This window comes from Salminus brasiliensis, chromosome 14, assembly GCF_030463535.1.
Source record: "Salminus brasiliensis chromosome 14, fSalBra1.hap2, whole genome shotgun sequence".
NCBI classification, from domain to species: Eukaryota; Metazoa; Chordata; class Actinopteri; order Characiformes; family Bryconidae; genus Salminus; species Salminus brasiliensis.
Genome location: NC_132891.1, coordinates 32,997,669 through 33,020,494, shown reverse-complemented (window position 1 = coordinate 33,020,494; position 22,826 = coordinate 32,997,669). Strand labels below are relative to the sequence as shown.

Genomic DNA, 22,826 nt, shown 5'->3' with positions numbered 1-22,826 from the left:
CGACGCCCCACTGTTTATATGTCCCGGGTTAACGTTGTTAGTGATACCAGTTCACTAGATCAACACAACGCAGCACTATTTTGCGCATCCGAACACCATGGAAACACGTCCACAGATAGACGTTGGACAGAACTGTGTGTACGACGATTAATTAGACACAAATAGATAGCCGGGCTAAATGGTGTTATGTAATATCTCAAGGTTTGGGAGAAGGACCACGTCCAAACTCCTCCCCTCCATTACTACGCACTATGAAACCTCTCTTCTCCTTCCTGCTCACCCTTATGGTCCAATATATTATACTCAACCTCTACCTGGTAAGAGGGGGGTCTTGCTTAGGTAGTCCCATCAGCTCAAAGCCCCCCAGAACTCTAGTCCAAGTTCTCCTTCCTTGCCTCAGCTAGCTAGCGTGGTCCACACTTCGCAAATACACTGCATGACACTGCTGCTTTCACTACTGATGATGTACAGTGCAGCCGTCTGGGATTTTAAACTCGGGGCTGGTGAGGATCTCCCGACTTTCTCAGTCGGAAATCCTTACTCTAAAGGGTTGAATGTGCAATAACGAGAAGTTGAAATCTGAAGAGGGGGGTTTAATGTGGCTTTCTCGTTCCTTCGGTAGATTGATGGCACGTTTAAGTTGGGCACGCCCCCAGTGTTGCTCGGCTACAGTAAGGAGCGGAGTCTGGGCAGTGAGGGCGGATATGATGCCGTTCGGAGTCTGAGCGAGGGCACCTTCCTCACCCTCTTCATCACCATCGAGCCTCAGCTGGTGCCTGGAGACAGCATCAGAGAGAAGGTAAATTTCACACGTTCGGTCGATCGTATACTCCTCTCTGTTATTTCCAGGCTTCTTGCTTTATTGGCTTATATGTCATTTTGGTGTTGGATTTTCGACCTTTGAGGTTTTATTAATCATTTTCTTTATTAATCTTTTGTTGTTTGACCTGTCTTTCTGTTTCTTCCTCTTTATTTCCTCTTTGCTGTGCTTCCTCCTTTTAATAGATGAAGGACGTGAAGGTAACTGATAGGGAGCCTTTTGTCCTGAGTAGCGTATTAATGTCAGTGTGTTCTGTGTCAATGGGACAGCCTTAAATGTCTGTGTGTTTTCTGTACTCTAGTGGTAATAGCATGTCTCAGGTTAGCAAACTTAAATATCCTAGCTTAGCTTCTTTATCTTCTGCTAAAAGCCTCCATCTTAAACTACCAGGTGCTTAACTAGCTTCATTCCTGATCATATAGGCAGTATAGAGGAACATATCTAGCACAACAAACTGTTCTAATGTTGCTGAAGCTTTATGCCCTTATACAGTCAAACGCATGCCTGCTCAGAGTGCGGAAATGGGACTGTACAGTTCCTCTATGACCGAAATCAGTAATAACAGAAATACCAGGGAACGTTAATAAACTGACCTGCCCCTTATTTCTAAGCTCTTGTCTGTTATATCAGCTCCACAGCTTCCCATATAGGAGCACTGTGTAGTTCTATAAGTACAGACTGTATCCATCTGTTTCTCTGCATATATTGTTATTAGCCTCCTTTCCCCCTGTTTGTTCTTCAAAGCTCAGGACCTTACAGGACTGACCACCACAGATCACATGGTATTTGGGTGGTGGGTCAGTCATTCTCAGCACTGCAGTTACAGTAACAGACATGCTGGTGGCGAGTGTGTTTTAGTAGTGTGTGTTGGTTGCTGCTGGTACGAGTGGATCAGACGCAGCAGTGCTGCTGGAGTGTTCCACCAATCACTGTCCACTCTCTATTAGACACGCCTACCTACCTAGCTGTTCCAGCTTGTAGATGTAAAGTCAGAGACAGAGGCTTTCTGATCCATTGCAGCACAGTTTGTGTTGGTCATCCTTTAGGCCTTTATCAGTGCCCACAGGACGCTGCTGCCCACTGGACGCTGTTGGCTGGATGTCTCTGGTTGGTACTGTGGACTCCACACTCCAGCAGCACTGCTGTGTCTGATTCACTCGTACCAGTAGCGCCACACACACAAACACACACCTCCTGTTAGCACTTATTTTTGCTCAGTTTTACCCATAAGGGCCATCGTGAAATTTGCGTGGAAAATTCTTTCATTACTTCATAGGATAACCTTTAAAAAAAACAGTACAATAAATGACCTAAATTGACCTCTAACTGCCCTCTCTGTCTATGGTGAAGTTTGACACTCAGGAGCTGGAGCGCTTGCTGCTAGCCTGCGAGATCTTTGAGAAGGACGCAGGTCAGCGCTTCCCCAACCGACCCTGTCTCACCACCGTAGTGGATATCAATGGCAAAACCGTCTTCATCACACGCTTCATACGACCCCTGCCACCCCCACAGGAGCTGCTGGACGCCTTCCCCAACAACCCGCAGGAGGCCACGGTCAGTCTCCGCTAGAACAATCTCGCCTTTTTGCTTAAATTCAAATCTTAATGTCAGTACAACATCACTACCAGCGTCATACGGGTGTAAAATACCTACACTGAGTTGTGCGGTATGATAAACAAAACCCAGCATCTCCCTCATAGCAGCTTCATAATGTGAACGTCCACACAGCAGGAAATTCATATTTGGGAACTTGATATCAACCTTATGTTGGTTTTTGATGGATATCTGGCTTTAATTTCAAGCCACAATTCAACACAAATTCTGGGTCACGCTGCCTGCCATCAGCAGCCGGAGCCTGAGAGAGCACAATTGGCCTTGGTCTCGGCTCCCGGGTGGGTAGATGCGCCAGCACCAGCATCTACTCTACGACATCTGCTAGCTGATGCATCAGGCGCTGGGTACCCAGTGCTTTCCTCAGAGCGCATTGGTTGCCTGGTCATGTTTCATGGGCAGTAGTGGCTGGTTGCGCATGTTCTGGAGGAGGCATGCATCAGTCCTCACCCTCTATGGAAGAACCACTTTCGGAAGCATGTGAGAGAGATTTGTAAACAGTCTTTTTATCAGGAGAAGGTTCCTTAAGCCTTTAAAAGGTTTACAAAAATGGCATCTTCTCAAGACCCTTTATTTTTTAGAGTTAGCACTTTTATTTTTAGGAGTGTAGCTCAAAGTATAATTCTGAATGTGCAGAAGACATCTAATGGGGGTCAGACATTAAGTTTGACACCTAGGTATCCAAGCAGAAGATCTGAAATGGGTACCTCTGCTCTACAGAAAGTAAGGCTTCCAGCAGAAGCTGCTATGTTCTGCTATGTTCTGAGTATATCCACACAGGACGGCTTAAGCCACCTATTATCTCTCGCTTTCACCCACCAAGGGTCACATCTGGTTTAGCAGATGTTCTGATATGGTTTCTTCTGGTGCTTTCATTTAATAATGAATCCACACTTGTTCAAAACCAGTCCAGGACCAGCAAAGACTGCTGATGACCGAGCCTGCGTCATGCTTCTTTCTATAGTAGCAGGCATTCCATGTGTGTTAGAGGGTCTCTATTTGTTTGGTGCACCTGTGCCAGCTTCCAGCTGAATAACGAGGGTCATATGGGCTTTTCTATTTAACTCCCGTCTTCATGTAGCTCTCTTATCTCTTCGCAGGAGCTGGTGGCTCGATATGTGTCTCTGATCCCCTTTCTGCCAGACAGCGTATCGTTTGCCAGCGTCTGTGACTTATGGAGCACTTGTGATGTGAGTGCTTCCCAGCAGTTCCAGATGATGGCCTCTTTACAAAGTGTCCATTGTTCTCAAACTGGACGAGCCGTCCCAAGTCTCCAACTGAACCGTTTTATTGTTTTTCTAGCAATTCCTGACACTACTAGCTGGAGACGAGGAAGAACATGCTGTGCTGCTCTGCAACTACTTCTTATCCATGGGGAAAAAGGCTTGGCTTATCATAGGAACCGCCATCCCTGAGGTGAGTGACTGCAGGTCGGGTCATATGGGCAAACCATGGTTTCATGGTTCAACCATGAAGTCAGATTTACCCCAGATGCAGTCAGTCAGTAAGACAGGTACAGCCTTGAAGTTTGCCTCTATAGTTAGCTCTGGAGCCGACTGCATGCCTAAATCAATATAATTAATGTCTGAACGTCGCATTCTCAGGGCCCCACAGCATACGTTCTGACCCAAGAACAGAACCGGTACCTGATCTGGAACCCCAGCACTGGGCAGTATTATGGACAGCATGACACGTTCTGCCCCCTGCAGACTGTGGGATGCCTGGTCAATGCAGACAATGTGAGTAGACACCGTATTCAAGAAATGACACCAACACACCCTTAAGGCCCACCAATCGCAGCTCTGTTTTTTTTGCCACTGGCATGGTAACAGATAGCCATGGTAACAGATAGCCAACACTGATCAACTGCACGTCTCATTTCCAACAGTGTAATTAGACTGATTTTGAAGAGTGTGTCTCCAAAATCTGTTCAAAAACAGCTCAAACTCTGTTAGCCAACGTAATTTTGAGATGTGTGTAAAGAACTAAGCCTTCTTCTTTCACGCAATGTTTACTTTCTGAGGCCCTGTCTCAAATCACTCCCTCTTCTCTATGTAGTGCACTTTGTGAGTTGTAGCTTCTGTTGGTTTGCAGTGTGCAACTCTTTTTTTGGGGACAATTCTGACTGTAGGCAGCACAGATTTCTACCGGCTACCTGATCACGCTCAGCACCAATCAGGCAGAGCACCTGACTCGGATAGGGACAGTCCCCATGTGCTCCTGCTGCTCATTTCTACTTCCTATTACATCTCTGTCGATGATGATATAACTGTTGCAGGACCAGCTCGTTCTTTTAGAGAGACAAATTAACAACGCACCAATGTCAGGCGTGGATATATATATATATATATATATATATATATATATATATATATATATATATATATATATATAATCATGCAGTAAGTTCTTTAGCACGTTCACTAAACTGCAGTGTGATTGGTCCAGACTGTGAGGTCTGTAAGCCCTTTACCTGGTTAAGATTATTGGCCGCTGGTCTCCCGCAGGTGTGGTTTAATATCCAAGTGTACGCTGCTCCAATGAGGATGAGTTTTGATGTCACCAAACCAAAGTTCTGGAAGCCGTTCTTCTCCAGATCGTTCCCTGACCCCGGCCTCTCCAGCGTACAGGTGAGTGGATGGAGCTTAACAACAGCTCCACCAACCACAGGTGTATTGGGAGTGGTAGAGACCGGTGAAACTCATTGAAATTGTGTTTTTTTTTGTTGTGTGCTTTAAAGCCGGAGGACCTGGTGTACAGACGCACAGATAAGGCGGTTGCTGCCGAGTTACAGGACAGGTGAGTTTGTGAAAGACTGTGTGATCAATAATCTTTCCCTCCTTCACGTTCTGTGTCCTTCACAGTCTTTCTGTGCCTGCCATCATCTCGTCATGACTCTGTTGCAGGATAGAGAAGGTGCTGAGGGAGAAGATCATGGAGTGGCGTCCACGACACCCAACCCGCTGGAACCGTTACTGCACGTCCACGTTACGGCACTTCTTGCCAAAGCTAGAACTGAGCGGAGGTCGTGAAGTTGCCGAGGAACATCGTCTTGAGCTGCAAAGCTTGCTGGGAGACTACAGGGTGAGTCTGATGGTGAAGTTGATGGTATCTTATTCTAGCCAATGAAATCTTTTGCGCACCTGATGGTATTAAGTGAGAACCAGATACTATTAGGAGAGTACCCAGTGGTACAAAGTAAGGACCAGATAGTATTTAATGAGGACCAGATAGTATTTAGTGAGCACCAGATAGTATTAAATGAGGACCAGATAGTATTTATTGAGTACCAGATGCTGTCTAGTGAGCACCAGATAGTATTAAATGAGGACCAGATAGTGTTTAATGAGGACCAGATGCGGTCTAGTAAACTAGATAGTATTTAGTGAGCACCAGATGCTGTCTAGTGAGCACCAGATGCTGTCTAGTGAGCACCAGATGCTGTCTAGGAAACCAGATAGTATCAGGTGAGCACCAGATGCTGTCTAGTGAGCACCAAATGCTGTCTAGGAAACCAGATAGTATCAGGTGAGCACCAGATAGTATTAAGTGAGGACCAGAAAGAATTTAGTAAGCACCAGATTTTTACATAACCAAATAAAACACAGCTTCCCATCCTATCTGTTGCTTTTTTCCTAGGCCACATTTAAGGAGGGCTGGATTTTAATTTCAGTGGACAAAAATGAAAAAAGAAATCAATTTTAAATAAAAATTGACAGCAAATATTTAGCTTTCATCTAAAAGTGAGGTAAAATTTGTATTTTTAATAGATGTAAAAAGCTGTAAAAGCTGTAATACAATCTTGCAATGTGATCTGTCTTCAGATTGCATCACAAGTGGCAATCGTTGGGGTCCAAGCACTGTTTGCTGTGAAAGAGCCGGAAGCGTACAAATGATAGGCAGTGTTTTTAGACTGACCTAATTTAAAATAGACGTTGGTCTTAAACTAAGAGCAGCTCGGATTAAACGTAGGTTAGATAAATTATATTTAGTAAGTGTGTAACTTTGCTGTGTATTCTAATTAAACTCAATATTTTGTTAATTATGTTTGCTTTGCTTTTGTGTTTTCAGATTTCAGGGTTTCCCCTGCACCTCCCTTTCTCCGAGATCCGTCCAATCATCGAAGCCGTGTACAGCACTGGAGTTCATAACGTGGAGGCTCCCAATGTGGAATTTGCCTTGGCAGTGTACGTCCACCCTTACCCCAGCAATGTGCTCTCTGTCTGGGTCTACATCGCCTCGCTGATCCGCACACGCTAGCCTTCTGCACTCTGCTCGGCCCAGCCTGTGAAGTATTTATGAACGTAGACTCTGTATCACTCAATTACTGCAGGATTACAGTTTATATGTATATTTTTATGGTGAATACAGTTTTTTTTAACCTTGTATTATATAATCGGCTTCCATTAAACATTTCAGACTAAACATTTAGAACGTGTGTCCGTCATTTAACTCCGGTGTTATGAAGCATACATGCTTATCTCTGCACTGAACTTACACTGTATACCAGCATAGTACCAATATAAGCACAACTCAACTAAACTCAACTGAGACATTTTAAAAATACTAGCAAAAAATAATCAAATTCAGTAGAACAGCAGAACAACCCTAATTTTGCTACTGTGTACTGAATCGTACAGTGTTAGTCAGTTTTCTTTAAGTACTAACAATATCTACTATATATGCATTAAACCATAATGTAATTGATCAAATTGCAACCCCCCCCCCCCCAAACACACACACACACAAACACTTCTACCCATACAATTTTCTGTGCCTTCTACAATCTGTGCCATTTGTGCCTGTTTATAGGTCATGAGGTAGGTACATCCTGCCAGTATGGTATAACGTGTCTGCTTTCAAAGTTTTGTCCTTTTTTTTTTCTCACATGAAAGCCACAGTACTGTCATGTTTTCTTCTTACAGTGTTTTTACAGTAACTGAACCGGGGGTGTGAAACGTTTTCCATTCACTTTCTTGCCCTTATTTATTTTTTATAATTCATGTATTTTTTTTACTTTTTTTTTCATTACTTCATTACATGTATTGATATATTTATTTTTACTTGTTACAGGTGAGTTTTTGTTCCTGAAAATCACATCATCATTTTCAGATCCTGTTTTAAGAAAGTGAAAAGCGCTGATTCTGTTTTGTTGAAATGACTGGAGAAGCTGAGAAACGCACACGGAAAGGGCAGTCGCAGTTTCAGTATGCCTATACAGTAAGCTGTTCTTTCACTACATCACTGCCAGCTGCCATGCTACAAACTATAAAATTTACATTAGAGGGAAAAAAGCTTCTTGACTTTCAATGGAAGTCGATGTAAAATATAGAGAAAAAAAATTTGAAAAACAGAAAAAAGAGAGACAAAGTATTTCCAAATACTAAAAGTATTTAAGAAAACAAAAAAACATAGTATATAGAAGTAATTCAGTATTTGGGAACCATACTTTCTGGATTAAATATTAGAATGTGATGCATTACAGCTCTGAAAACATTGAATCATCTTTTTCTGATTTTCCGATTCTTGCTGATTGTTTGAAACCTGTGTAGATCTCCAGGATAGAATATTTTAATGTTAAATATGTTAATATATAAGCACCAGAAAGTTGAAAGGTGAGTAATCTATAAAGGAGGGCGGGGTGTCTTGGTCAAGATTGATGAGATTGATGAAAACCGGCGCAGGTGCTTGGGTCACACCTGGATTTTCCAGCATGACAAAGTTCCAACCCAGGAGGTCAAATCGATTCAGGGGTGGCTGCTGTGGACAGGGGCGCTGCCAGGGATTTTGGGTCCTGTGAAAAGTTATTGCACTTGGTCCCACAACTCTTTCCATTTCTGCCAAAACACTCCCCACACCACCACCCTTTCATAATTAGGTGCAAGCTTGGAGCTGCCCCTACCGTCCCCAGATCTTAATATACACTATTATACTCCTCTGGGAGCCAACCATGTAGTCTATACACACCGTCCAGAGCTGAAGCTGGCCCCACATCACCACTGAAACTAAGGGGTGATTCGGAACTCGTGGTTGAGGTGTTTCGCTGTAAGCAGCTTCACCCTTCACCAGTGTGATGGCCTTACTGGAACATGTACAGGAAGGAGGGACGAGGTGTTTGGGCAGAAGACTTAACACCACCATTTCAGACAGATGTTACTGCACTGTGCAATTGGGATGCACCCAATTATTCTAAGAAAAAAAAATGTTACAGTTAACAATTAGCACCACTACCTGGAAGTGAGCTACCACACCATGTGGAAGACCAGGGTTCGATTCCTGGTTGCCTTGTTAAGTTGCTCTGGAGAAGAACGTCAGCTAAATGCCATAAATGTAAATAACGACGCTTCATCATAGCTTGGCAACGCTTCATCACTTCCTGTCACCGTACAAAGGGGGTTAGTACTGTAGCATTTTGGGTATTAGCCTGCCAAACCCGCACTATTGAGATTAGTGTATTAGAGCACTCAATTGCTCAGGGCCCTGGCCACAACATCCTAACCACAGCAGACAGTCATGTGTTTCCAGTGTCCTCTATTCAGAAAAGCAATATATGGTCAACCTAGTTTAATAGGCCGGACATTATTCTTCAGCCTGACTAGGAAGGCCATCATCCTTTATTCCTATTGGTGCTCATTTCCATAAGGGTCATTTCCGCTCACCCTTCTCACATCGCATTGAAAACGGCTGACCTGAATACAGCCAAGTGCTCTTACCTACGTACACTACAACCCTCGGTATGCTGTACCCACACTACAGCAAGCATGTGCTCTTGGCCCACGTCAGGTGGAAGTTACCACAGCGTCTTTTGCGCACAGCGTGGTTTTGGTATTTCTCTGCACTCCTAAAATAAAGGGGCTTCAAATGGGTCTTTGAACAAAGCTGTAGCAGAACCGCATTCGGTTTCATAAAGAAGCTTGTTGTTGTTTGTCTCAGAGAATGAGAGGAACCTTCACATCAGGCGACCTTTTAAATCCCCCGAGTTCGAGTTCTAGCCATGATGCTTTGCCATCAGCAGCCGGAATCTAAGAGAGCACAACTGGCCGTGCTCTCTCCAGGGGGGTAGATGGCGCTGTCTCCTTTCATCACTCTTAAGCGATGTTGGCCGCTGTCGTGACACATCCTACCCCCCATCCTACCGTGCACGTGATTAATTAATTGCCCATCTTCGCGCCGCTGTCATACTTATACGCCAGATTAAAATTTTATTACGTTTTAATCTAGATAAAGTGTTGCTATTTAACTTTATTTATGAAATCTTGATCACCTATTATGTATTAGAAGGTGTATTATGTGTAGCGCTAAATGTTCTTTTACAATTTTTCCACATATAATAATATTTAATAAATGTAATATTAAAAAAATGTCAATAATAAAACCAAACCTGATGAGAACTTCAGTTCAGAAGTTCAGAGATATAATATCGTTATAAAATATATATATATATATATATATATATATATATATATATATATATATATATACATATATATATATATATATATATATATAAAATATTGTTGTTGCTATGCTAGCATATAAAGCTGATCCCAACAGATAAAGCTAGCTATCGTGCACTTGCTATCCACTATCGAGCTAACCTTGTGCAAGATCAGAAGATAATTGGGATCCAAATGAAATAATAAAGCGATAAAAACAACAACAACAACAACAACAACTACCCCCTGCGAAGTGGGCAACTCTGCTGGGTAACCAGTAGCATGCTAGCCAATACAGTCGAGGAAGGGGGGGGCGACTTGCTATCTAGTAGCATGATGGCTAATACAGTCTACAGGCTAATGCACAAAAGAGGCGATGACTGGCTTCAGGTGTATCGGAGGAGTTCTTGGGTGGGTTAAATGGCATGACCAACAATTGGAAGAAAAAGGTAAAAAAATAAATAAATAAATAATTAAAGGGGAAAAGGTTTACAAACATGACAAAAGTGTTTCTGCTATGGTGTCACTCTTATTAGGCAAAGAGATGCAAATTAGATGCTCAATAAAAAAAGTATCATTCAGCAACACATCAAAGTGCTCATTAGTTTCGGATTTATTATTTCAATTTTTTAAATATTACAGCCATTTTATTATGAATATTTCCACATATATAAATTGTAAAAAACATTTAGCAATGTACCTTATAATACACCTTATAATACACCTTATAACCACCGCACAGCAGTACAGCAGACTCTAACCTCATTTAACACTCATATACCAGGGTTTGTGGTAGGGTTAGGGGCTTTGCTGAAGGGCATCTCAACCATGCAGTTTGAGGGAGGCGAAACGAGAAAGGGCTCAAACCAACAACCTTCTGAGCCCGAGTCCGCTTTTGTAACCTTTAGGCCTCGGCTGCCTTGTTCTACTGTGCATTGTGCCCGGTGCACTGCTGTACTCAGTGGGCTACCTCAAGATTTTGCCTTGGCACAACGATGCCCAGCTTTTCACATATTTTCAGATATGCTATATGGACAAAAGTATTCGGACGCCTCCTCGCTCACTGTTTCTTCCAAAATCAAGGGTTTTAATTCAGGTTGATTCTGTTTTCTTTGGAGTAACTGTCTTTACTGTCCAGGAAAGAAGGCTCTCTGATAGATTTTGGAGCACCGCTGTGAGGATTTGATTGCAGACAGCCAACAAGAGGATACCAACGTAAGGATGGTAAGGATGGTAAGGATGGTAAGGATGTTGAACTGCCCTCTAGTGAATAGTAGTATTGCTTAACATCCATGCCAGTGATCCTTGTGATGTGAAATCATTACTTAAGCTTATACACACATATATACATATATATATATATATACATATATATACAGTGCCCACAGTTTTGCTCACTCTGAGTCTGTCAGTTGTATAATTTCTTCTACAGTGGTCTCAGTGTTAGTACATGGAGCCCTGAGAACCCGGAATTGTTGCAATTCGTGGCTGCTGGGGGTCCGTTTTGATTTTGGAACGAAAAAGTTGTACAATCTCCTTCAAATGATTCCGGAATTTGACCCCGACGAAAGCATAAAACACCGGATTGAGACAGCAGTGGGAAAAAGCCAGCAGTCTGCAGCCGTAAAGCGCGTAGTCTAGATTATCGGACACGTTACAGTCTGTAAAAGCCGGAATGTCATAAAAGGTGAAGGACTTCAGAAAGATCACCACGTTATAAGGAGTCCACCCAACGAAGAAGACCGCCACAATGCAGAAGATGAGTCGTATGGTCCTGTGTCTCCTTCTCGCTTTGGACTTGAGGACAGTCTGAAGAATTCGTATGTAGCAGAAGCTCATGATTAAAAAGGCCACCACCAAGGAGACGTTCTGCTGATACGTGGCAGCGAGCAGGGCCTCGATGCTGCTGTACTTACAGTACATGGTTTTGGGGTCGGTAGTGTCCGGCATTACCGAGCTTTGTAATAAGGCTGGTAGAGCTGCTCCAATGCTCACCACCCAGGCAAGGACGGGAACAGCTGCTAATCTTGGCCCTGTTTCCCAGTCAGACAGAGGGTGGACCACCGCTACGTAGCGCTGGACGGTCATCACCATCAGGAACACCATGCTGCTGTAAAATCCAGCAGAGAAGACAAAGCTCACGCCTTTGCACATTAGATTGCCAAACGTCCAGCCCCAGATGAAATGACAGGACCAGAAAGGAAGTCCAAGAGTGAAGATCAGGTCGGACAGAGCCAGGTTGAGGATGAAGATGTTGGTCAGCGATTTTAGAGACTCGTAGCGTGCCAGGATCACAAGGACCAGTATGTTGCCGAACAGACTGAGGAGGACCACGAGGGAGAAGAACAAAGGAAGTGCAATGGATCCAACTTTGACCACCTTTTCCTTGTGACATACTTCATCATAATCATAGGTATATTCATACGGAGGATTTTCACTTTCATCATTTGGAAGTTTAATTTCTGGAAAGCAAAAGAGCAAAGACCAGATCATATATATATATAAAAAATATATATATATATATATATATAAATATACATATATACACTACACACCCTGTCGCCAGTTTCCTTTCATGAACCACTTTTGGTAGATACTGACCACTGCAAACCCAGAAACACCCCCACAAGACCTGCCTGACACTTTGGAGATGCTCTGACCCAGTCATCTAGCCATCACAGTTTAACCCTCAGTGTCTCTGATTCTTACACTTTCCCATTTCCCCCCAGCTTTTACCAGCACATCAACTTTAGTAGCTGCCTAATATGCAGATCCCACCCCATGACCGAGTAGGCACTGTAAGTGAAGATAATTAATGATATTCAATCCACCAACCTGGTCCTAATGTTGTGGCTAACTGCTGTATATATAAACTGTACACTGCCTTATTTTGTATGATAATATTTTTAGATTTACATACCCATTTCTTTCATCTTCAGTGAAAGGCTCTACTTCAGACTAGCAAGAACAAGACTGCTGTGGTCCTCTTCTACACTCACTCACCCGCTCACCCTCTACAAAACAGGATGTGAAAGCATCATGAGCCTCTGTTGTCTTTTTTGATGATGAATAATTTTAAGCCTTTTTAAAAACCTGCACCACTCAAAGTTACTATATATTATTTAGTTTTTATATTTTATCATATCATATATATAGAAGCTCCTCTGACAAAAATGTGCCACCTCGCATGTTTAAGGTTGTAGTAACGCCAGGCTCCTCCAAATGGCGCTGCACGAGGATGATGGGGCTGTAATTGCCTGTGGGCTGTGTGACAGGGCTCAGACTTTGAGAATAGTTGCTACAGTGCAGTGAGCGTTCTGTTGGATGTGGGGAAATGGGTCGCAAGGCAGATACATTTAATGATTGGCAGAAAGGAGTGATTAGGCATTAGGCCGTGTCAAAGACCACAGTGTGAAGGAAGTAGCTGCCGAATCTGCGGATGTGTGGAAGCATACGGTCATACGGGTCTACCAGCAGTGGCAGTAACTTAAGTGTATGCAAGGTTTGCGCATGTGCCATCCAAATCAGGCAAGTTGCACAAATTGGGTTAAACGAGTGTGCTGATGTGTTTCTGCGTAGTATTTTTAATAAATACTATAATTTCATAAATAAAATTATTTACCTCAGTAGCTTGTCAGCTAAAACGCATGGATCTTCGCTAATATAGGGAAATCTTATGGATGCAGTTTAAGCTGATCTAAGTTGTTTGTTTCAGATGGATGTTGGAGTATTTCACGATGAATTGGCCCATATAAATCCACCAATTTACGTGGAATAACATGCTTTCACTTTCTACAGTCTTTTTACATTAACTTTAAAAAAGAGATGATTTTCCTTTCCGTGTGAAATTCCTATTTTGGAGGGAACACACGTTTTCTTTCATCTTTTTTTTAATTATTTGGCTTTAAAGAAAAAAAACCAACTGATCCAAAAGGAACTTTAAGCAATCAAATTACATTTATACCCCTGTATACCCCTCTAGCCCATGCCTGGCATTAAACATGGTGCCAACAGGTTCAAGTCATATCTGCTCCAGAGAGTCCTATTGTATTGGCTGTACCTCTCCACAGGGACTAGCCAAGTTGTGTGTGTATATTTACACAGTTCTGTCAGCAGTGGGTGCAACTTAAAATAGCTGAAAGCATTTGTTAAACAAACGGGTGTCCACAAACATTTGGACATGAAGCGTGCCTGACCACCATTTTAAAATAAAAAAAGTTCTAAGAAAGTTGTAAAGCCAGCTACCCCCTCTTTTCCAACTGATGTGCCCTGAGCAAAGCCCCCAAGTTCCTAGAGTGATGAGGGGAAGGAGTGCCATCTACCCACCCTGGAGGGAGCACAGCTAATTGTGCCCTCCCTGACTCTGGACGCTGATGGCAAAGTCATTTCTAACAGTGTTCGCCCAGAATCTGACAGTTGCATAGTTCCTTCTACAGTGGTCTCAGTATCAGGACATGGAGGCCTGAGACGCCTGAACTGTTGCAATCCATGGTTGCTGGGGGTTCGTTCAATTCATCAATTTTAGCAAGATTTAGCCAGTGGGAATAGCGTATGTAAAGCCAGGGTTAACAGCTCTGCAGTGATTACAGGTATACAGATAATCTACAAAGTCAGATTTCCCACTGTTACAATGAAAATAATGATAATGGTTATATTCAGGCTCTTCTATAATTAATAACCTCCCGTAAACATCACCCTGATTCAGTGCTTATATGAAGGTAGATTCATGAACCATCACCATCACCTTAAGTTCTTTGGGCTTTCTACACCGTGCCCTTGTACTGACCAGTTGACAGTTGACCGATGGATACCCAAGTCTTTTGTATGAACCCTACGGGCCTCATAATGAGGCCCTGCTTGCCCTCATGTCCGAACTGTTGACATCTACAGTCTATGGTAGTGGAACTGGAACTGTGTACTTCCATTATGGGCAGTGGTGGCTCAGCGGTTAGAGCGCTGGGATATCGATACCCTCTCTGCGGTGGGCGCTGGAGTTAGCTGCCCACTACTCTGTGTGTGTGTGTGTACTCACTGCCCCTAACACATGTGTGTGTGTGAGTGTGTGTTCACTACCAGATGGGTTAAATGCGGAGGACACATTTCGCTGTACGGTGTACAGTGACAAATACGTGCACCTTTACCTTTTTATTACGAACCTCAGTGAAAGGTGACTCTGCATTCAGATCATTTGAGAGCATTCGAGGCCTTGGATGTGACTGAGAGTGACTGTTGCAGATGTCATTCACACTGATAAAAAACTAAAACACACAAAAGACAAAAATATATATTATGCATTTTTATTTTCCATCACCGCTGTTTTCCATAAACTCATCAACCGTGCACAGATTCATTTATATGTACAAGAATTTAGACAGGCTATTTTAATAACAGGCTGAGATTTATCGTTTCTTCTAGTCACAGTTCATCCCTAAACTCCCTTTTTACAAAGTCAAAGGAAAGTGAAGTATTAACCCCTTGAGCCCTGGGCCTGTTATTCTAATAAGGCAGACCCAGGCAGGTTTGTAGAACCCATGTGTAGCCTTTAATGACAGAGGGCAATAGGGCACCAAAACACAGTCCAAGAAATCATAGTAGAAGGCAGGGCAAAAAGGGCCAGAGGCCCGAGGCCAAAAAAAAACATAGTAATGACACCAGAGCCAAGTCCAAAATTAATGAGAAGGAGTATAAGTAGAGGCACTCATGAGGGTATTGCAGTCAGGTGTGAGGAAGGGGATAAGGACCTCTGGTGGCCGGATGGAGCTTCGCATGTTACAATTATTCAGCTATTCATCCTTAAGAATTGAACAGAAGCTACTGTGCTTTGTTTAGTTTATCTTGTGGAGTCCCACAGGGTTCTATTTTAGGGCCAATGACAGTAATGTAGATATGAAAGTGAAGAAGTGCGGGTTACAGGGTCTGAGGGGCTAAAATAGAACACCAGACAGATTGATGTTGATATTGATTGATTGCTGATGCAGAAATAATCAATATATGTATGGCCGCTGTCACACAAGAACCATGTATTGAAGAAACCTCATATGAATGAGTTGATTTTTGGACTGTGTCCAAGTTTTCCATTGAAAGTTGCCTCTTTTTTGTTTTTGGTGGAGATACAAGGTTGTTGTCTGACTATAACTATATGTAAAACAGTCACTCAACCCACGTCTTTACAGAGGATCTGACAGTCGTACAGTTCCTCCCCTCTACAGTCGCCTCAGTATCAGTACATGGAGCCCTGAGACTGGAGTGATGTGATTCGTGGGCGCTGGGGCTCTGTGTTGATTCGCCTCCGAAAAATCTTTTTGACAATCTCTTTTAAATGATTCCTGAATTTGACCCCGATGAAGACGTAAAAGACTGGATTGAGACAGCAGTGGGAAAAGGCCAGCAGCTTGCAGGCGTAAAAAGCGTAGTCTAGGTTAATGGAGACGTCGCAGTCTGTAAACTCCAAAGACCTTAGAAAGATCACAATGTTGTAAGGAGCCCAGCCAACGAAGAAGACCGCCACAATGCAGAAGATGACTCTGATGGTCCTGTGTCTCTTCTTCGTCCGTCTCTTGAAGACAGCCCGAAGAATACTTATGTAGCAAAAACCCATGAGTAAAAAGGCCACCATGAAGAAGACGTTCTGCTGATGCCTCACGTCGTAGTTGGCCGTAGTGCTGTTAAATTCACAGTGAAATACCGTGGAGTCTGCTTCGTGATGCATTTTCTGACTGTACAGCAAGGCTGGTAGAGATACTGCAATGCTCAGCACCCAAGCAAGAATGGGAATAACAGCGAAGCGCTGCCCCGTCTCCCAGTCAGACAGAGGGTGGACCACTGCTACATAGCGCTGGAAGGTCATCAGGGTCAGGAACACAATGCTGCTATAAAATCCAGCAAAGAACACAAAGCTCACGCCTTTGCAGACCGCATCGCTGAACGTCCAGCCCCGGAGGTAGTAGAGGGACCAGAACGGAAGTCCGAGCGTGAAGATCAAGTCAGAGAGAGCCAAGTTGAGGATGAAGATGTTGGTCAATGATCTGAGGGACTCGTAGCGTGCAAGGATCACGAGAACCAGTCCATTACCAACGAGACTGAGGAAAACCACAAGGGAGAAGAATAAAGGAACTGCAATGGATCCAACTTCGATCACGGTGGTCTTGTTACACAATTCGTCAACATAATCATCAGGATACTCCATCGTACTGTTCTCATAGTTGGCTTCTTTGCTGGTTTCTGTGTTGGAAAGCAAAGAGAGAACTGTAAAACATGGCTAAACCAGTGCACACCCAATCCACCGTCCTCTGAAAAACCCCTAGCAGTAAAAGCTAGCTAGTTTGTCCCAATTAAACATAAACCAGCTACATACCCATCTCTTGGCTCTCCGCCTCAGCAGTGTCAACGTCCTCAAAGGCTTTTAGACTGAAGAAAAAGGTTCTTAGGGTTTATGAGTGGATCGGCACGCGGGTAGAACATGCAGAAATGGTGTGAAAGCGTTCTCAGCAGACCAAAGTGGGTTATTTCTAAATTTGTAGGACCTAAAGTAAAAAGACCCTCCCCTAAAATCTCTATTTCTCATCTAATCACAGAAGGAAGTTCAATGTTCAACATGCTTCTTTTTTTTCTCTCCATACAATGCAGGTATTGTATTAACATGGTTGACCAGCCCTCATACGAAGTAAAGGCCTCAACATCCTGATCCTGTTCTACCACAGGTTCCTCCATCCATTTGTTCCATTGCTGCACCACCGCTCAGGATTTTATGAAGCTCACCCACGTCATGAAGAATGGAATTAGCTTTTCCATTCCTAAAGCAAACCTTTCGTGAGGAGCAGAGAAAGCTCTGGGCCTTCATGAGAAGTAGTGACCAAACCTAGGTTGTCCAAGTCCAACATTGTTACTGTATTTAAGTATATTTGGGGAGATCTGTGGCATGCAAACATCTGGGCAGCCCCTACAAACTTTCTGTTACTGCGAAAAGCTAAGCTAAGCGAGGCCTGTGGTTGGTGTGGTGCAACAGATAACACCACACATCACCTGCCAGTGAGCTGGGGTTCGATTCCTAGTCTGGGTGATTATGCTGCTCTTCACCTCTGTAATACGAGTAACCTAGTAAGTCACTCTGGATAAGAGCGTCAGCTTAATGCCGTAAATGTAAATTTCCAAAAAGCATAAAGGTAAAGATTTCTCTGAGGGTTCTCTTCAGGTTTCTTTAGCCTCTCCTCATGACTGAGCTGTTCCTTGTATCATTTTCTTGCTAGACGGACACCATGACTGATAGATCCCCATTAATGCATCTGTTAAACGTCATAAAACAAGCTAAATCACCCAACTGGAGACTTAATCAGCATTAAACATGGAGTGAATGACCTTTTGTGACCCTGTGTGGCCTTCAACAGCCCTGCATGGCCTGCATCACATATCTATACGTATCTATGAGGTTTGATATTATGGATGGAAACAGTGCCTCAGTTCAGTGAGGTCCCACATCCTCATTGTGGTCTAGTGAGGGCTAGTGTTGATGTGCGGCCTGTGTGCTATGGCCTTCAGCTTTCCAGTCAGCTTATCCTTGTGACTGGCATGTTAACCATGCTGCTCTCTTCAGCCCAGCTGTCATATAACGTAGCTTCCCTGCAACTGAACCCGATGGCGTCGGCTATTGGCTCAGAGGGTTGAGTAGGCGGGACAAAGGGAGGCTTCAGCGGTGCTTCGGGTTCAGTGTTGAGGGTCGAGTATTTATTTATTTTGATTTTACTTAAGTTTAAATCTAATCGTTTTATTATTTTACCTCGCACAGCCGATATATTATACATTTTTAACGTCTTAATAATTGTGCTGTTTAAAACGCGCACTGAAATCTCTGGCTCCGATTGGCTGGCGCTGCCGTCACTCAAAGGCTATGCGCTGCCTAGCAAGTTTGTTCGCCCATGTAAACTTTAAGAGGACCTCTCAGGATCCTTTACACACCAAAAGTACGTTTAACTTATTTTGTTATTATTGTGCTGCATTTTTTTTGGCTTATTATACAGATAAAGACCAAAGCAACTAAAGCTGACATAGAGAGTAGTTGTTATACGAACATTTTCAGGCGTTTAAACGACTTGGGTCGTCGGTAGTTGTCCAGTTGTTGACAAACACCAAGTTTGGTTGCACCGGGCAGGAAAGTGTTTTTCTCGTCACAGTTTGAGTTAATATCCATAATTAACGCATTTAATAACGCATATAATAACGTAAGAAGGGACAGTAAGTAATTAGCTAGCTATGTTTAAAAAGTCCCCTAATGTGGCTTTGTGTGTCGTGGTTTTCAGTTCCCCTCTCCGGTCTCCACCTGCGTCCTCCACCTGTGTCTCTGAACACCTGCCAGGGTGTCAGTGGTGTTTTCTGTGGGTTGGGTGTAGGTGAGGTAGGTAAGGTAGGTAAGGTGGTCGTAACACCGGTGTCAGTTCATATCTAGCTACATCAGCTCCGGAGAGGACAGCCCAGTACAGGTCCCAGAGCTCTCTCTCCCTCCTAGTGGCGCAATAGTGTGCCAAATGTTTGTGGACACCCCTTCTAACGAATGCCTTCAGCTACTTTAAGTTGCACTGGGTGTAATGTGGAGTAGCCATAGCCATGGTTGTCTGCATAGGATTCAAGAATCCAGCCTCATGCTATTAAGATAATCTAACTTGGTAGAGAGAGAGAGAGAGAGAGAGAGAGAGAGAGAGTGTGTGTGCAGTGTGATGCTCGCTCTACCATTTAACAAGCTTCATATAAATATACAGCAGTATCCAGTCTTCCCTTCAATCCCATGGGAAGCACAGCAACACTTAGGGCCCACATCCATGGGGCCCTATGCAGATTTTCATTTGAGGCCCCCCCATACCTCCTCCTCTGCACCTGATGCATCCTCATTTTATAGAGAGAGAGAGATATTAGGCAATACGCTGAAGCGCCCGGGCCTTTATCGACCACCCGAGTGGCGCATATCTGCATTTGCCCAACAGTGGCAGCAGCCAACAGCAGGAAATATGTATTTTTATCATGATATCTTCATGCTCTTGGGGCCCCCTGGTGGCATTGGGGCCCTAGGCGGCCGTGTAAATCGAGTATGCCTTAGGCCGGCTCTGGCAACACCAAAGCATGATGGAGCCACCCCCGTACTTCACCCCCTCTATTCACTATCCCCTACATGCGTGAGAGGCTGCGTCCAGAAACTTTCGCTGCTCCTCCTCCTCCTCCTCCTCCTCCTTTCCTACTGCTCCACTCCGACCCCAGAAGGAGGTGGAGGAATTGAGGAGAGGAGCCAGAGCAGGAGGAATGGAGAGAAGGAGCAGTAATTGGGGAAATGGGACAGCTGATCCCTTTTAGATAGGATGTTGACTAATGATGAACTGAGCCAATCACAACACTCGCTTTCAGCACCCCCCCTACTACTGCCCAGCCAGTCACAGCAGTTGCATAGAGCAGCACATATACAACAGTATATATATATATATATATATATATAATAATAACAACTTGTTAGAAATGGGGCCCTTAATGAAGTTTTACTGAGCATACAGTACAGGCCAGGTGGATAGGGTGGGGTGCTGTACAATATTTAGATTGAGCATTGTTTATATCCTGATATATTTTAATAAATTAATATATCGCCCAGCCCTGTTATACAGTGAAAGTGTTGCCACTTCAGTTAGGACCACAGTTGGCCACCACAAACCAGTGTGAGCAGAAGTAAGGTCGGGTCAAGTGAAGTATAGCTGCCCGACATACAGGTACAGTGCAGACGGTGATCTAATACGATGGTATTTCACACTTTTGACTCCAAGGAGAGATGACAGACCTCTGTCCTTTACCCTTATACTCTATAACTGGCTCATTATGTCCATAGTAAGTGATTGATTAACAGTACAGAAGCAGCCTTAAGATTAGAAACCCAACAGACCTAGAGTTTGAGGGGCTGACGCATTCAAGCTAATGGCATTCAGGTGTTTGCATATATGCCTCACGTCTCATGTGCAGTACATATACTCCAGTTTCCCCCATTTTTCCTTTTTTGACAAATAGTGAACTTGACAGTTGTTTTTTACATTGTGTCCAAGTTTCACAATGAACGGACCAATAGAAACGCTCCAGAATGGCTTGAAATATTTAATTTTTTTTCCATTGACTTCCATTGACTTGAAAGTTAAGAAGGTTTTTGCTTTGGATGTAGATCAGTACATTAGTGTGGACTTTTCTTGTTACTAGAGAGAGAGTGTGTGTGTGTGTGTGTGTGTGTGTGTGTGTGTGTGTGTGTGTGTGTGTGTGTGTGTGTGGATCTGCTGTTGTGTGCACGCTTGTGTATCTTTTGTCTCTGCAGCCTCTGAATGTGTGTGATTCTCTGACTCAGCAGACTACACATGACCTCTTGACCCTGTTGCCAGGGAGCGAGTGGGACGATGGCGACTGGTGCGGTGGCCGGCGAGGGACAGCTTCAGAGGATTATCAGAGATCTACACGGTACAGTGTCTGTGTGAGTGTGTGTGTGTGAATGAATGCATGTGGCCTGCATGCTTATGCATGTATGGACTTGTGTGTCTGTCTGTTCATGAATGTGGCACAGAGAGAAAGCTCGGCCTATTGTGTGACACCGTGACCGAGAGGGAGAACGTCAGGCAGATTCGCCTCCAGCCACAGTTAGTTTGAGCTTTCCTGCTCACTGGATTTCCCAGCTGAGTGACGAGACAGAAGCCTGACCCGGGCCGGTCAGCAGGGAGGAGGCGGAGGGACATGCAGCCTGAGAGAGAGCCTGGGCAGCTCACAGTTCGGCCCTTAGTGGCATCCTTCCAGTTCCTGAGATGGATAAGAGGCAGGTGCGGGGTCCTTACGGCGGGGAAGCACTGAAGCTTGGCTCATTGAACGATGAATGATTGGCACCAGTTGGCATATGGGCTGCTTAAAACAACACATAGGGGTGTCCCGATCTGATCCGGTGGGTTGAATTTGGGATTGGGGCTGAGCCAGGTATGGTTTATGGACCTGCTAACGTCTGTCTTAAGCCTGAGCCGGTTCCGATCCTTTGTTTTTTCCTGCTGTGTTCTGGCATCCTCTAGGTGCCTTTAAGGGACATTATTCCCAACCTACAGCGGTGGGGAGCGGTCGGACTATTTTACAGTGTAACCTAAATATCTGTGGTTCTGGTGCTTTATACTGGTAGGAGAACGTAGCGTTAGTAGTCTTGCTCAAGGCGTAGTGGCCTTGCCCAGCCAGGAAATTCAGCTCTAGTCTGCCACATGGAAGATGGTGGTGGTGGGGTTATCCACTACACTGTTCCACCCTGCCTGCCTGGAACTGCATAGATGTGCTGCATTGATTGTGTAGAGGACTGTTCTTTCTTCTTACAAATGAAGAGAAGCCAGCTGTCCATTGATGCGTCATCCATTGATAAGCTAACAGCATGTAAGAAAAACGAAGATGGTGAAGTTTCTGAAACCTGCTAGGCTTTCTTCGGTTGCATTACCTAACATCTAGGTTATACTCTCAGCCACAGTTGCTGCAGAGGTGGAGAAGAAAGCATGATAATGTGCTCATTCACTCACATTTCAGATGATCCGGGCAGGCTCTACCACCCGTCACGGCTTTTAAGATTGTATTTAAACATTGTTTTGTGGAGGACTTTACTTGTAGTTTGAGTCTGAAGGTCTGAAAGGATACAGCAACTGCTTCCTTGGCTTCTGAGAAGTTGGCCACATCTGAAAGATCCCACAAAACAGAACAGCTCTCCGTGACGTATCTAGTGAGGAATTCAACTTTCCCCGGCTGTAGCCTGGACTTTGAGCACCAGCTGGAGCACGGCTACGGAGTGACTGAATGCAGTTGATGGAAAGCTGCACCAGCTAACTACTCGTATTTTGGGACCAGATCATGTTAGGATTGGTATTTACATGCTGCTTTTCCACAGATTAACTTGGTATCCGTTGTGGTACCCAGAAGAGTATTGCATGGGATGATGA

General features: G+C 44.0%; 4 protein-coding genes across 8 annotated transcripts in view; 2 read left to right on the top strand and 2 right to left on the bottom strand.

Annotated features, from left to right (window-relative positions):
- The window catches only part of cc2d2a (coiled-coil and C2 domain containing 2A), a 30,866-nt gene extending 24,010 nt beyond the window's left edge, over positions 1 to 6,856 (top strand). For 2 of the 3 annotated variants that reach the window (XM_072697335.1, XM_072697333.1), the window contains 10 exons: positions 623 to 799; positions 1,006 to 1,020; positions 2,171 to 2,374; positions 3,532 to 3,621; positions 3,734 to 3,847; positions 4,036 to 4,170; positions 4,939 to 5,061; positions 5,172 to 5,230; positions 5,338 to 5,515; positions 6,503 to 6,856. In XM_072697335.1, coding sequence (XP_072553436.1) covers positions 623 to 799; positions 1,006 to 1,020; positions 2,171 to 2,374; positions 3,532 to 3,621; positions 3,734 to 3,847; positions 4,036 to 4,170; positions 4,939 to 5,061; positions 5,172 to 5,230; positions 5,338 to 5,515; positions 6,503 to 6,691 — 1,284 coding nt within the window. In that variant the 3' untranslated portion in view covers positions 6,692 to 6,856. The remainder of the gene's footprint in view (positions 1 to 622; positions 800 to 1,005; positions 1,021 to 2,170; positions 2,375 to 3,531; positions 3,622 to 3,733; positions 3,848 to 4,035; positions 4,171 to 4,938; positions 5,062 to 5,171; positions 5,231 to 5,337; positions 5,516 to 6,502) is intronic. The other variant, XM_072697334.1, reaches the window with a different exon arrangement.
- Positions 6,857 to 10,462: 3,606 nt separating this feature from the next.
- LOC140577384 (chemokine XC receptor 1-like) lies at positions 10,463 to 12,876 on the bottom strand. Its single transcript, XM_072697347.1, has 2 exons — positions 12,788 to 12,876; positions 10,463 to 12,329 (listed from the first exon to the last, which is right to left on the bottom strand). The coding sequence occupies exons 1-2, from the start codon at positions 12,798 to 12,800 to the stop codon at positions 11,311 to 11,313; spliced, it is 1,032 nt and encodes a 343-aa protein (XP_072553448.1). The 5' UTR covers positions 12,801 to 12,876; the 3' UTR covers positions 10,463 to 11,310.
- A 3,204-nt stretch (positions 12,877 to 16,080) lies between these two features.
- On the bottom strand, positions 16,081 to 17,250 carry LOC140577385 (chemokine XC receptor 1-like). The gene is made up of 2 exons (XM_072697348.1): positions 17,222 to 17,250; positions 16,081 to 17,088 (listed from the first exon to the last, which is right to left on the bottom strand). Exons 1-2 carry the CDS (start codon positions 17,223 to 17,225, stop codon positions 16,088 to 16,090), a joined length of 1,005 nt encoding a protein of 334 aa, XP_072553449.1. The 5' UTR covers positions 17,226 to 17,250; the 3' UTR covers positions 16,081 to 16,087.
- Positions 17,251 to 18,770: 1,520 nt separating this feature from the next.
- Positions 18,771 to 22,826, top strand: part of fyco1a (FYVE and coiled-coil domain autophagy adaptor 1a) — a 31,798-nt gene continuing 27,742 nt past the window's right edge. Inside the window, exons 1-2 of one of the 3 annotated variants that reach the window (XM_072697336.1) lie at positions 18,771 to 18,824; positions 21,224 to 21,333. In XM_072697336.1, coding sequence (XP_072553437.1) covers positions 21,273 to 21,333 — 61 coding nt within the window. In that variant the 5' untranslated portion in view covers positions 18,771 to 18,824; positions 21,224 to 21,272. Of the gene's footprint in view, positions 18,825 to 21,193; positions 21,334 to 22,826 lie in introns of all 3 variants that reach the window. The other 2 variants (XM_072697337.1, XM_072697338.1) reach the window with 2 other exon arrangements.